The following is a 14,332-nucleotide window of genomic DNA, read 5'->3' on the forward strand; positions in this document are numbered from 1 at the left end:
GGCATGGCACTGAGGTCTCTGGGTATCTAAAGCAGTGCTCTTGACTCCACAGCTGTGTATTAATCTCCTCCTCCAGCCCCTTGGCTTCTCTTTAACAGAAGCCTCCCTCACTAGTACGGATAATATACTCCATAAATCCCACACTGTCCCAATATGATCAAAGAGAGGATTAAGATAACCACAAACATCTGCTGGGCTACGATTGCATCTTGACTCAGGGCAGAGACACTAACTTTTAACATTACCATCAATTATCCCTGACCCAAACAACTATATTTAAAATACACAGGGCTCTTTGATTCTTTTACTTCCCTCCCCTGCTGTCACCCAGTGGCTACTTCCCTGTGCAAACACTTTTCCTCTCCCCCCACAAGGAAGAGGAACAAGGGAAACTCAAGACCATCAACTTTGCGTAAGGTTAAGAGGCTTTAAGCAAAAGGTTTGGTGGAGAGGAGGGTGAAATCAATGTCGAAAAGAAAGTTTGTGATTATCTTTCACTCACGATTATTCATGAATGTCCTCACCTTGGAAAAAGCACGAATTGCTGTGTTCAGTTTTAAAGGGAGGCCCCTAGTGATGAGAGGTAATGTTTTGTGATCATAGTGGGACTATTTACCATCCATTTGCCACTCTGCTGTCATCATCTTTCCAAAACATAAATATGATCACAAAACTCTTGCTTAAAATCTCTCAGTGGCTGCCCATAGATCTCACAATAAAATCTTAAAACTCTAGCAGGCTTGCAAAGTCCTCCATGACAGGGCCCTTGACCACCTCTCCAACATTACCTCTCATCACTAGGGGCCTCCCTCTTCAGAAAAAGAAACAAAACAAAACCCTACACATAAACCGAACTATGTATAGTTCACAGAACCTGCTATGTTATTTAATACATTCCAGGTTTTATACCTGCTACTCCCTTTACATGTACTTCCATTTTATATGTACTTCCACTGGCTCTACCCTTTTTCTGCTGACTTGCTTCTCTTTACCCATCCTTTAAAACTGAACACAGATTTCACCTCCTCAGAAGCTTTCCATGGTCTTGAGTTTCCCTTGTTCCTCTTCCTTGTGGGGGGAGAGGAAAAGTGTTTGCACAGGGAAGTAGCCACTGGGTGACAGCAGGGGAGGGAAGTAAAAAATCCATCCACTTTTCTCCATACCTATTTTTATCTACTCTTCTCATCCTTCTTCTCATGCTGAAATACAGCAATCTAATGACTTGTCTGATCTCCACTATCTTATGAACCCCTAAAGGGCAGAGATTTGGTCTCCTTAGACCCTGCAGGGGCAGTAGGCAGTACAGATTGTTTCATGAAGGATCAACCAACCAACCAACCAATTTGGTTGGGTATGGTTCCAGCCCCGCTCTCCTGGATTAGCTCTTAGGTTGCTGTGAAGCAGATGAGAGTCTCTTGTCTAGGGAGGAATCCATTCTGCTAAAAGAAGGCAAAAAGCCAGGGCAGTCATTTCCATATCTTTTTTAGATCTTGTTAGCTGTAAGGATCCCAGCTCTTTCCCACACTCTGGTTCCCATAGCTTGCTTTGGGATCTTGCTCTACCTAACTCCTCTGGGTTTTTGACCTTGAAAGCTTCTTTTGCCTGATTGCTTCTTACTCTGTGCCTACCAAGTCAAGGGACTTGGCAAAATGCTGTTGTTTTACTACCAGCAATTCGTGCTTTTTCCAAGGTGAGGACATTCATGAATAATCATGAGTGAAAGATAATCACAAACTTTCTTTTCGACATTGGTTTCACCCTCCTCTCCACCAAACCTTTTGCTTAAAGCCTCTTAATCTTACGCAAAGTTGATGGTCTTGAGCTCAATTTAAGAAGATAAATAGATGGGATTTGATGATGAATTGGAGGTGGAGAAAAGAAAGAGAAGACAAGAATGACTCCTGGGTTCCTGGCTTGAGCAATGGAGTGCTTGGTGGGGCTGAGATGGGGAAGACACAAGGTAGGACTTAGGAAGGAACGTGTCTGGTGGGAGTTGCTGGTTGAATTCTGTGCGATACATGTTTGTGGTGCCAGTGAAACTCCAAGCAGAGATATCCAGCAAGAAACTGATAATGCTGATCCGAAGCTACGGAGAAAGGTCTGAACTAGAGATAGAGATTGAACATCTATCATTGTATGGGTGGTAGCTGAGATCTCTGGAATATATGAAACCACCCTGGGAGAGGCCTACAGTGAGAAGAGAAGTAGGATGAGGACAGAACGCTGGGGAGTCCCAGTCAGAATAGGAAAGAACCAGGAGAGAAGAGCACGATGAAATCCAAGGGAACTGAGAGTTGCAGGAAAGAAGGGGGTGTCTCGGGCAGCAAAGTCAAAGAAGATAAGAAAGAAAAATGTCCATTGTTTTTGGCAACAGGCAGGTTAGTGGTGCCCAGCGTTAGCAGTGAGGCCAGCCTGCAGAGGGGAAGACGCCTGATCGCAGGCAGCTGGAGCAAGGCCCGGCCACCCAAGGAGGTCATGCGCATTATGAGCTTTCCGCTTTGGAACTGTAGAGGCTAAGGACAGTGGCTGGTCAGGGCACCCAGAGAGAAGGGAAAGACGTTTTACCGGAATTGCCTAATTCAGGAGAAAATGGAACAACCTCTGGGTACTCTCGGTAGCCATGGCGCCAGTCAGCTGACACAGGGAATGCCAGCCGTTTGCAGGAGGAGAGTAAATTGAAGGGGCTGGTGGTGAATGCATCTGGGCTCTGGAATTCATGGGAAACACACTTTGTGACAGAGAAGCAGCAGGATGCAGGCAGGAGATAAGGAATCAAGAAACCTGGGCTGTTTCTCGTGAAACTCAGGCTAGTCTCATAAACTCTCTAGCTAGGACATAGCTTCCACAGCCATAAAACAGGGGCCAACAGCCCTTACCTAGGGGGGGAATCCAAACATCCCCTGTGGTTTGGGATTCTCTGTGATAATGCACCCTTAGATGGCATGAATAATTAGGAGCTCTCCATGCTTTATGTAAACACCAGAACACTTAAAACAGGGAAAACTCTGAAATGCTATTAAGGAATAGTAGACTCAGAACAAAACAAACAGTCCCGCCTGCTCCCAACTCAGACAAACACACGCGGGTAATGCAGAGACAGCTTTCAAATCCAGTAGGGAAAAGAGGGCAAGGGATGGAAATGTCAACCTACAATGATTTGATCAATCCAATGGCAAAAGAAAAAAAATACCAGGGAAGAGAACAACTCAAAAGAATGGTTTTTCCAGATAATAACACTTACCCCCAAGAAAGAAAGCTTGAAGTCAAACATTAAATCCAAATTTAAATGTCCAGGGGTGGGGGAGAAACACCTTTATTTAACATTACTAGGCATGTCATTTTTTAAAGTTGCCATTCTCCTAAAGTAGGCTAAATAAGGTTTAGCCACTGACAGGCTAGTGACCTTGGGCAAATCACTTATCAGTTTATTTGTTGCATACAGATAATGATACAGACCCTGGGAAAAGATGCTTTGGAAAGCACAAAGCAGTGCAGCAACGCTAGGCAAGGGCTTTTTACCAGGCATGGCATGCCTTCGAGAAATCAGTTTGAGATGGCTTAAGCCAAAAAGAGTTGGATCACAGTCGAGCAGGAGTGCTAGGTGTTGTGTAAATGTCTTAATCAGTTCAAGAGGCCTCTGGCAAAAGAAAAATACACACTGCCCAGCAAGCTATGTGCTTGATGTCTCCCCAAGGCAGGAGGCAAGCCCTGCAAAGGGCTGCAGCATATCTCAGGGGTGAACCAACGTTCCGTTCCCCTCCCAGCTCGCAGAGCTGGAGAGGAACAGCTTGAAATCCAAAAGGGGCCCTCTTCTCAGCTAAGGAAAACAGTCTCAAATCTTTCTGACATCTGCACAAAAGGGGTACTGAGGGGCTGCCCTGCAGGGTCAACAGTGCTGGGTCCAGTTTAAACAATCCTGCTTGGCCCTGGGAACGCGGGAGGGTAGGGAAGATGAGTAAAAAGGGCCTGTCTGCGTGGGCAGCTTCAAGCATCTGTGTGCACAGGATCGGCCCCATGTGCACTGGCCTCCTGATCTACTTGGGAAATAGGACATTCCTGCCCTTGACTCATGAAATACAGCTTGGTCTGGTTCACTAACCTTGACAAGCGTTCCCAGAAACTTCAGGCTTCACAAATAAAGTTTTAGGAGCATATTTGACTGTGTGGACACCGAGTCTTTTAAATATTGACGAAAAAAATCTGTGCGGTGATATTCTATTTTTCTCCATCCCACGCCCCTTCAACCACTCTTGTTTTCAAAGGAGAAGCCAGATTAGGGCTCCAGATGTTTGGAATCCAAATGAGAGCTCCTCACAGAGGAAATCTACCGCCTTCTATCTTCAAAGATCAAAATCTCAGCCAGGGGTGAAACAATGAGGTCATCGTAGGCATGTTTGCCTGGTGTAGGACTGACCTCTGTTCAGAATATATAAGAATTTCTAGTTTTAAAGGCTCCCCAGCCCCACAAACAGTTCAGAGTTGTTTCTCAGTTCCCTGGCTGCAGGGTCTAACCAACTTCCTGCCCCTCACGCTCCACCAGGAAATGCCCTTTTGTGTCAAACTTCAAATCTCATCTGCTTCCACTTGGGCCATTTTTACTTGCTGTATCTTTGCAGGGGTAAAGTAAATCAATAAGAATCGCCCCTTAGGAAAGTGGGGAGAGGATATGTCCAGGAAATTCACGGAGGAAATACAAACCTGCAATGAATATGTGAAAAGATGCTTAAACTTACATGCAGTCTGGGAATTGAGATGATTTTCACCCATATTAACAAAAATATCAAGTGATGGCAAGGGTATAGAAACATGGGCACTCTTGTACAACAATGTTGATGTAAATAAATTCCAATAGATACTCTGTGGGGTAATTGATCATTGGCTTTTAAAATTAAAAATGCCCATTACCCTTACATCTGGTAATTCGGATCCTTAGTATCTATACTAGAAATGAGTACAAGGAGGACTGTTCAAGGATTTCTACTGTAGCACTTCCATTTTTTAAAATAGCAAAAATTTGGAAACAACCTATGTGTTCATCAAAAGGGAAATGGCTAGATTAAACTTCGGGGTAGAGGAAAAGATCTTAAGGACATATTATGTGACCAAACAAACAAACCGAAAAAGGCATAGAATATATACTTATGATTATAGTTTGGGATAAAAAAACAGAAAATGAAACTATTGTTATACATATTCATACATATCTTTGATCATGCACAGAAAAAGACCAGAAGGACAATAGTGGGACCGAGAGAACATCAAGGGAGACTTTTGCATTGGCTGTGTTGCTTGCTGTAGTTTAAGAACATATTCATATATTTGTTGTAGAATTATTTTTTTCCAAAGTGTTTCCTAGATATAGATCAGAGGAAGAACGTGGGCCTCGGTGGCTATAGTGAACACGACTTCCCTGGGAGACAGCAGTGGGTAAACAGGCGAGAAATCAAAAGACCCAGGTAATAGCCTGAATCTGTCATCAATTTGCTGTGTGACCCGGGAAGTCATTTTCCTTCTCAGAGACTGTTTCCTCTACCATCTGTGGATAAGATGAGAAGCTCACGAAGATACCTTCCCTTTCTAATATTTTATGATTCCCTAAGTCTGTGCCTTTAATGTACAATATGTCTGGTCCCTTTTGATGAAGAGATGGCTTTTTATACTTTTCCTTCAAATTCTGGCATAGTTTGACATTTCACTGTACTGCAAATGGAAGATAATGAAAGAGGAGGTGGAGCGGTCACTCTGTTCCCTGTTCAGCTATGTTTTTAAGGGTTTGGTTGACCTATTTATGCTACCTTCCTTTGACAATGTAAGCTCTTAGGCTTGTTTGAATGTGATGAGAGTGCAAATACAATGCTGCAAGTCGGAAGATCTCAATTCTACAGGGTGGCCATAAATTTTGAAGACGTAGATTGGATTTTATTTTTTTTATGGATTGATCCCCCTTGAATACTTTTGCTGAGTTATACTAAAGATGCAAGTTTCTTCAGTGCAAATCAAAAATACAAATCATCTGGGGCAACACATCACATATGCATATACGAGGATTGATAGAAATGCTGTATCAAGGCACTGTGTTCATTGCAATTTGCACAACAATTTGAACTGGGCATGGCTATTAAAGGACAATACATTGAATAAATCACTTAATGTTTTGAAACATGTCCTATGCTTTAATATAATATCTATAAATCATTCTTTATGTATAGTCACCTATATTTCTGGACTTTATGGCTACCCTGTACCCTTGATTTTGGATGAAGCACATCCCTAGTCTGTAGATAACGATTGGGCCACTTGTCCCCCAGAGTGGTAGGGAAGCGCCTACCTATAAATGAGCTATGAAAATTTACGTGCATCTACAAACATATCATAATCTGGTTCTGCACAACTTAATTGCCTTTTGGAAATACCCCAGATGAAACCTTGAGGAAACTCTGGTATTGAGTCAATGAAAGAAACCTCTTCCCAGTCCGTCAGAGACTTTGACTAATCTAGTTCTGCCTATCATTAGTCAGCAAAGCTCCTTCCAGCTGGTCTTCATCACTTTGCTTGTTCCATGAGGTCATAAGAGTAAATTCTAAGCAGTTTAATTCTAAAGAAAACACACACACTTCAGATATCGGCTCCTGTGACTATCTGTCTTTCAACAATGAAGGAAGCAACTTACTCGGGCTCCTTTCTCAGGAGAGCATTTACAGCCCCCAATGCAGTCTTGGCCTCCACATGGCTTGCCATAGGGCTTCTTCTCTCCCTATTAAAAACAAGAAAAAAAGAAAAAAGTTAGTGAACCATGTGAAGCAAGAGGCGATGCTACCCAGGGAGCATGCCCCTTAGCCACACTCCTCCTAACCAAATAAATCAGAGCGGCTTAATCATCTCACTTGGCGGTGTCATGAAATAAAAAGGCATCTTAAGCTAGCACCCTTTTAGGTCAGCTCTGTACCTCACTATATAGCCAGTTTGGTAGCTGGTTGGGGAACTGTGACTTAAATCTCCCCACACAGGTAGAAATTCCAGCCACAAAATACAAGAGCATTTCTTTACATGGGGCTGGAAATAGGCTCTAGCTGTATCCCTGAGCCCCGCTGGACTTATATATTTGCCCTCATTGAGAAAGCAGCAGATGTATCAGAGAACTTGAGAGAAATTCAAGTGCCAGAAATGTAATGATAGATGAAAATAGCCACCCTGTACTCTGCCCTCAGAATTGTTCTCCTCAGGTCCCACTTTGAGCACAGCATTCAAACCCCTGTGCCCAGTTAGTCAGATCCAAGTTTCTCAGGTGATACTGTACACTATTCCCTTAACTCTCCAATCCAACTTCCTTTTCCCTTCTCTGCTTTTTTTTTTTTTTTGGACCGCGCTGCGTGGCCTGCAGGATCCTAGTTCCCCAACCAGGGAACGAACCAGGGCCCCGGGCAATGAAAGCACCGAATCTTAATCACTGGACTGCCAGGGAACTCCCACCTTCTCTGTTTTATGGTGATGATTATAACAAGCTGAATTTCTCCAAGGCCCCCCTCATGACCTGACATGTGCTGACCCTCTCCAACCTGTTCTCCTCACTCTCTCCCTGGCTCACTCTGCTTCAATCACACTGGTATTCATTCTATTCTTTAAAAACTTAAGCCTGTTCCTGCCTCAGGGCCTTTGCCCCAGCTGTTACTTCTGCCTGGAATGCTCTTCCCCTAGATGTTTCTGATCGCTGGCCTCTTTTTATCACCCAAGTCTCAGTTCAATTGTCTATTCTCAGAGAGGCCTTTCCTGACCACTAAACCTAAGGCGGCCCCCAGTTACTTCCAATCATATCACTGTTACCTTTTCAACATTAAACATTCTGTCTCCCCCCATTAGAATGTAAGCCCCATGTTAGTAGGGACCTTATCTGTGCTGTCCAACACTGCATCCCCAATGTCTAAAACAGTAGATGGCATGTGAAAAACGCTTGATGACCTCACAGAGCTGGGATTTGAACACAGGTCTAACTCCAAAGCCTTGACCTTAACCCTTATGCCTTTTAGTGTTTTCTAAGTCTTCTGTCTCAATGCAGACTCAAAAATGAGGAAACTGCCATTCTGACCCTACCCACCTTGGAAAAAGAGCAACACATAAATTCTAACTATTATCTGTAATAAGAACTTTATCTCTGGGATGGATTTAGTATCATCCAACTTTTTTGTTTAATGTTGGCTGTTTTGTTCAAAAGAGAAAGGCATATTTATGAGCCAGCCTCACACTTAATCATTCTTGTCTCTTTGTACTGTGAACCTTTTCCTAACTCCCAGGGAGCACTGTGAATTTCTCAGATGGTCTCTTATCTCTTTAGGCATTCCCACAACCCTTTATCACCACAACACCTCGGTAATAAGGTAGTGATGGCAGAGCTATGACAAAATATTGCTATTTTAGATTCCAAACACCTTCCTGATATGAAAGATATTTTATCTCTCTTATATGCCTTTGACATGGTAAGTGCTTTTGTACACTTTCCAGTTTGCCCTCCACTTTATGGTATACAGGACAGGCAAGTTTTCATAAGGGTGAGATCAAGAGGTGCTGTGGAAGGTGAAAGCTGGGGGCTGGAATGGAATAGAGAACAGGGAGACAGAGCAGCATTGAATTTAATCCTCACCAATGCTGTGCCCCCTTTGTCTAACGTTGAGTGCTATATTTCTCGGGATAATGGATAATTTCTATTTGCTTTTCCATATAGTTCTGTATTTTCCAAGCAGTCTTCAATGAACACGTATAATTAGTAAGAAGAAAAAAACCAGTCTGTTTCCAGATGATAAATTCATCACCTTCAAGGGAGAGGACTCAACAGGCATTGCCAAAGTGGTATCTGTTTGGAGCTATGGCCTAATTCGAAACAATGCCCTTTAGGTGTCCCATAAAATTTGTCCATCATGGACCAAAAGTTTCCAGATCTCTAGCGTGGAGCAAGGAGGCTGGAGGCAGGGAGCTGGATAAGACAGGGGGAAAAATCCCAACAACAGGAGCTGAACAAAAATATAAGGAGCACAAGCTGAGGTTTCTTGGGAACTTGGCATAACAAGGAGGCAAAGACACCCAGCTAACAGACAGGAAGCCATCACTGTCTTCTGTCACTGAGGAAAGTAACCAGAGAAGCCCCACTGGCCACAAGGCAATTTCCTGTAATGCCAGCCCTGGCAGTTCCCCCAGGAGTCTTCAATTACACTGGGCGGGGGGGGGGGGGGGCGGGGGGAGGGCAGGGATAAAAGGAGTGGCTTCCAGGGAACATGGCAAGACCAAGAACAGAGGAAGTCTCTGCCCTATCCTGGCTTGTCTGGGGACACGCCAACCGTTGCTAAACCAGGCCACATCACTGGTGTCATTCCCACCCCGGAATGCTTTCTCCCTTCCATGTATATGTATGCAGTGCATATCCAGTGGTTAGGACTCTGTGCTTCCACTGCAGGGGGCCTGGGTTCGATCCGGGGAACTAAGATCCCGCAAGCCCCATAGTGCGGCCAAAAAAAAAAAAGGCACTTATTATGCCATAATTGTATTGCAAAGAAAAAACAAAAGTCGTTCTAATGAAACAATATGTATTTTAATATGTAAATGCTCATACATGGCTCTATTAGAAGATGTAGGGACTTTGCTGGTGGCGCAGCGGTTAAGAATCCGCCTGCCAATGCAGGGGACACGGGTTCGATCCCTGGTCCGGGAAGATCCCATATGCCGCGGAGCAACTAAGCCCGTGTGCCACAACTACTGAGCCTGTGCTCTAGAGCCCGCGAGCCACAACTACTGAGCCCGCATGCCACAACTACTGAAGCCTGCGCACCTAGAGCCTGTGCTCCACAACAAGAGAAGCCACCGCAAAGAGAAGCCTGCCTACCGCAAGGAAGAGTAGCCCCTGCTCACAACAACTAGAGAACGCCCGAGTGCAGCAACGAAGACCCAACACAGCCAAAAATAAATAAAATAAATAAGTTAATTAATTAAGAAAAAAAATGAAGATGTAATGAAGTCATCAGAGGCTAGGAGCTTGATGCAGAATCACCAGGAATGCTACAGTCTGCTGAAGCAGGATGATTCTGGAATGTGGTATTGCTGACTCAAGTACCACAGATGGAGTTGCTATTAGTGCAGTGATTCTCTGAAATGGTGAATAACTCATGGTAAAGCTCTGTTGTAACAGTGTCAGATTTCTTCAAATCACCTTTCACACCAAATCTCATTTGATTTTCTACCACAAATCTGACACAGGTGTTTTAGAGGTACAGGTATATGTAGCAACATACACACATACACAATATTACAATGCTTTCTTTATATCTTCACCTATCCCCCTAGACAGTAAGTTCCTCTGAGGTGATGTTGGTTTGTTTACTATAAAGCAAATAAGTTTAAACCCTCTAAGCCTCAATTTCCTCAACTATAAAATAGGGATAATAATACTTTAGTTCATTGGGTTTTGGGAGGTTAAAGATAATGCCCCTAGCAAAGTGCTTGGCACATATAGTATGCTCAATATATGTTAGCTGGTATTATTTATAACTATGGCATCTAGTACCGTGCCTACCTACTAAGTGATCACTGGATGACTGATTTGCATTTTAAAGATGAGGAAATGAAGCCTCAGCTGTTAGTGACTTCCTCACCATAGGAAGTTAAGTATCAGAGTTGGGATAAGAAACCAGCTATCCTCACTCTCTGCCTTGTTTTTTTTTCCCCACTGAACCCACTGCCACAAATTCCAGGAATCAGCTTGAAATTGGGAAGTCAGGAAAAGAAAGGTGAGTGTTGGGAGGTGACTTTTTTTTTTTTTTTTTTAGAGACAAAGTAGCTTATTTTTTTTTTTATAAGCATATTAGTGGTTTTTTCTTTTTTTTTTAAATTATTTATTTGTTTATTTATTTATTTATGGCTGTGTTGGGTCTTCGTTTCTGTGCCAGGGCTTTCTCTAGCTGCGGCAAGTGGGGGCCACTCTTCATCGCAGTGCGCGGGCCTCTCACTATCGCGGCCTCTCTTGTTGCGGAGCACAGGCTCCAGACGCACAGGCTCAGTAATTGTGGCTCACGGGCCTAGTTGCTCTGTGGCATGTGGGATCTTCCCAGACCAGGGCTCGAACCCGCGTCCCCTGCATTGGCAGGCAGACTCTCAACCACTGCGCCACCAGGGAAGCCCGGGAGGTGACTTTTTATTCTTTTGCCTTTTTTATCAAGATGGGTTTACTGACTTTACCATAACTTGCATTGTTTGTACACTTTCTAAACAACCTTCCTATAAATATAATTCTCACAACTACTTTTGAAACAAAGAAAATTTATATATAAATTTTCCAGATTAAAATAAAATTTAAACCTGAGTCTCAGAGTTGGTATTACTTGGCAGTTAAGTGACAAAGTGAAGACTCAAAGCCAGGGCCTTTCTTTTCAGTGCACAGGTAAACTTCTAAAAAGAAAAATAATACAAGACGCTGAGGTGCCCTTTTACAATCTCCATTCCCTGCTCGTTGCCTCAGGGTCCAAAAACCGAGAGAGGCCTCTTTGGCTGGATCAGAACTAGTCCTGGGGCCACATTCATAATAACGGGTACCGCTCATGGAGCATCTGCTGTGTGCCTGGCTAAGTACTTCACTTTTGCTATATCACAGAACTGTCCCAACTGCACTGTGTGGTAGGCACTATTACCACCATCATTTCACAGATGAGAAAACTGAGGCTTGAAGGGGTTTACTAGTTTGCCTACTCAAGGTCATACAGCTAGGAAGTGGCACAAATTCGAACCCAAGTTTGACTCAAAATCTTAGTGCCCTTCCATTAAGCCTGGCCCCCTGTAGCATCATCCTAGGTTTCTGTACTTTGTGATAATAACACAGAGAGTCTGGCTTTACTTTGAGCAATTCCAAAACAAAACCTATTCATTGAAATTTAAACACACACACACACACACACACACACTAAACCGACCTTAGTCTTCTCCCATGTTTAATGTGCATTTGCCTTTTAAGAACAGTTCCCTATGAGTTTATGAATGAAAGGCTCTGGGAAGAGAAGAAATGGATCTGTACGAGCTGGCTCCCTACCAGGTGAGACTTGTCACCCACACTTTATTTTAAGGACAAAGCTGACACCAGACATTGATGAGTAGTTCAGGAAGGCATTTCCCTCCATCTGTCCAACTGTGGTCACACACATACACAAACGCAACAGATGGGCTCAGGGGGTGGGGAGAGGAACAAGCATTTCGGACTTCACTTGGAAAAGCCCTAGCCAGTCAGAATGAACCAGGGCCTGAGGGGGTGTACTGTCCAGCTAGACCTTAAAGTGAATTCACCAAGCAAATGTTTAAGACACACAAACAGAAAAACTAAATCTTGTCCATAATGTTCTTAGAACAGCATTTCTGAAGGATATATGAGAAAAATATGTGAGAAAGAGACTGGGAGAAAGTGAGGAATCTTTGAGCTTTAAAGCTGGAAGGGGCCTGAGGACCAGAGGTCACACAGTTCACATGTAGTTAGGGTAGCCAGTTTTAACAAATAAAAATCCAGGATGCTGAGTTAAATTTGAATTTCAGAAAAACAATAAGTATATCCCAATTAGCATATTTTCTTATAAGTATGTCCCAAATTAGCATAAATATGTTCCATGCAACATTTGGGACATACTTATACTAAAAATCTATTTGTTGTTTACCTGTAATTCAAATTTAACTGGACCTCCTATATTTTATCCGGAAATCCTACAAGTAGCATCATGACACACTTGTGTGACAAGTTCAGATGTGAGGAGTGTCGAAAGTAATTGTTAGTAATAACATTTTAAAGTACAAACTCTGCAACTTACTTTTAAACATATTAAGAGGGTATTCACGTTTCTTTCTGTAATTGAGTCGCTCTTACTTATTTGCCTTCTAATATGGTTTCTAAAGCAGGAAGGAAAGGTACAGTTATCACTAACATTGGAAGGATTAGATTCACTCATTTACTCAACAAATGTGTATTGTGTGCCTGCTGTGTACGAGGCACTGTGCTAGGTGCTGGGGATAGGATGATAAAAAAAATTGAATGTGACTTTTTCATGAAAGTTCATAGCAGTTTTATTCCTAATAATCCCAAAGTGAGAAGAGCCCAGACTTCCATCAATAGGTGAGTAGATAAACAAACTGTGGTATATTTGTACAATGGAATACTATTCATGAATAAAAAAAATGAACAAAGTATTGATACATGTAACTGCATGGATGAATCTCACAGGTACTATGTTAAGTGAAAGAAGCCAGGCAAGTGCATATTCAGTATGAATCCACTTATACGAAGCTCTAGAATAGGCAAAGTGAATATATGATGATAGAAATCAGTGGTTACCTCTGCAGGGTTGTGAGAGTGAGGTTGACTGGGGGCATGAGTACTTCCTGGGATAATGGATATGTTCTATATCTGTTTGGAGAGATGTTTATGAGTGTACACATTTGTCAAAACTCATGAAACTACACGTTTATAATCAGCACATTTTATTGTCTGTAAAATATAATTTGATTAAAAAGTAAGCACAGGGGACTTCCCTGGTGGTGCAGTGGATAGGACTCCACACTCCTAATGCAGGGGGCCCGGGTTTGATCCCTGGTCAGGGAACTAGATCCCACATGCATGCCGCAACTCAGGAGCTCACATGCTGCAACTAAGGAGCCCGCCTGCCACAACTAACACCCGGTGCAACCAAATAAATAAATAAATATTTTAAAAAAATACTATTCTTAAAAAAAAAAGTAAGCATAGTACTTGGCATCATGGAGCTGATATTCTCATATGGGATACAGATAAATACTTACACAAATATTTGAAGAATAATCATTGTGCAAAGTGTGATGGAGAAAAACAGGATACTCTGAAAGTTTACAATGTTCAAGTCATTAAGATATAAGCACTACTTCTTCATTCAACAAAGATTTACTGAGTGCCTACTCTGTGCCAGGCACTGGATTATGCCCTGGGAGTATCCTGTTAGACAAAATAGACTTGCTCCTTTGCTCTATGTTCTTGTAGAGGAGACAGATGTTGGAAGAATAAATAATAATCTTTTAATTATAATTGTGCTATACGATACAAAGGAGACCAATGGAAGGATATGAGAACGTACAACAGGGACACTTGGCCTCCTTGATGGGATCAGAGAAAGTTTATTTAAGAAAGTGCAGTTAGGGGGACTTCCCTGGTGGTCCAGTGGTTAAGACTCCGTGCTTTCAATGCAGGGGGCACGGGTTCGATCCCTGGTCGGGGAACATTCTCCATGCTGAACGGCGTGGCCAAAAAACCCCAAAAAGTGCAGTTAAACTGACGTCTGAAGAATAGGAA

The 14,332-nt window shown here is 42.8% G+C and overlaps 1 protein-coding gene across 3 annotated transcripts in view; it reads right to left on the minus strand.

Moving 5' to 3' along the window:
* The window catches only part of COL4A6 (collagen type IV alpha 6 chain), a 289,921-nt gene that overhangs the window by 157,386 nt on the left and 118,203 nt on the right, over nt 1-14,332 (minus strand). For all 3 annotated transcript variants that reach the window (XM_082447502.1, XM_082447503.1, XM_082447504.1), the window contains one exon: nt 6,671-6,754. In XM_082447502.1, coding sequence (XP_082303628.1) covers nt 6,671-6,754 — 84 coding nt within the window. The remainder of the gene's footprint in view (nt 1-6,670; nt 6,755-14,332) is intronic.

This window comes from Balaenoptera physalus (assembly GCF_965194825.1).
Source record: "Balaenoptera physalus genome assembly, chromosome: X".
Taxonomy (NCBI): Eukaryota; Metazoa; Chordata; class Mammalia; order Artiodactyla; family Balaenopteridae; genus Balaenoptera; species Balaenoptera physalus.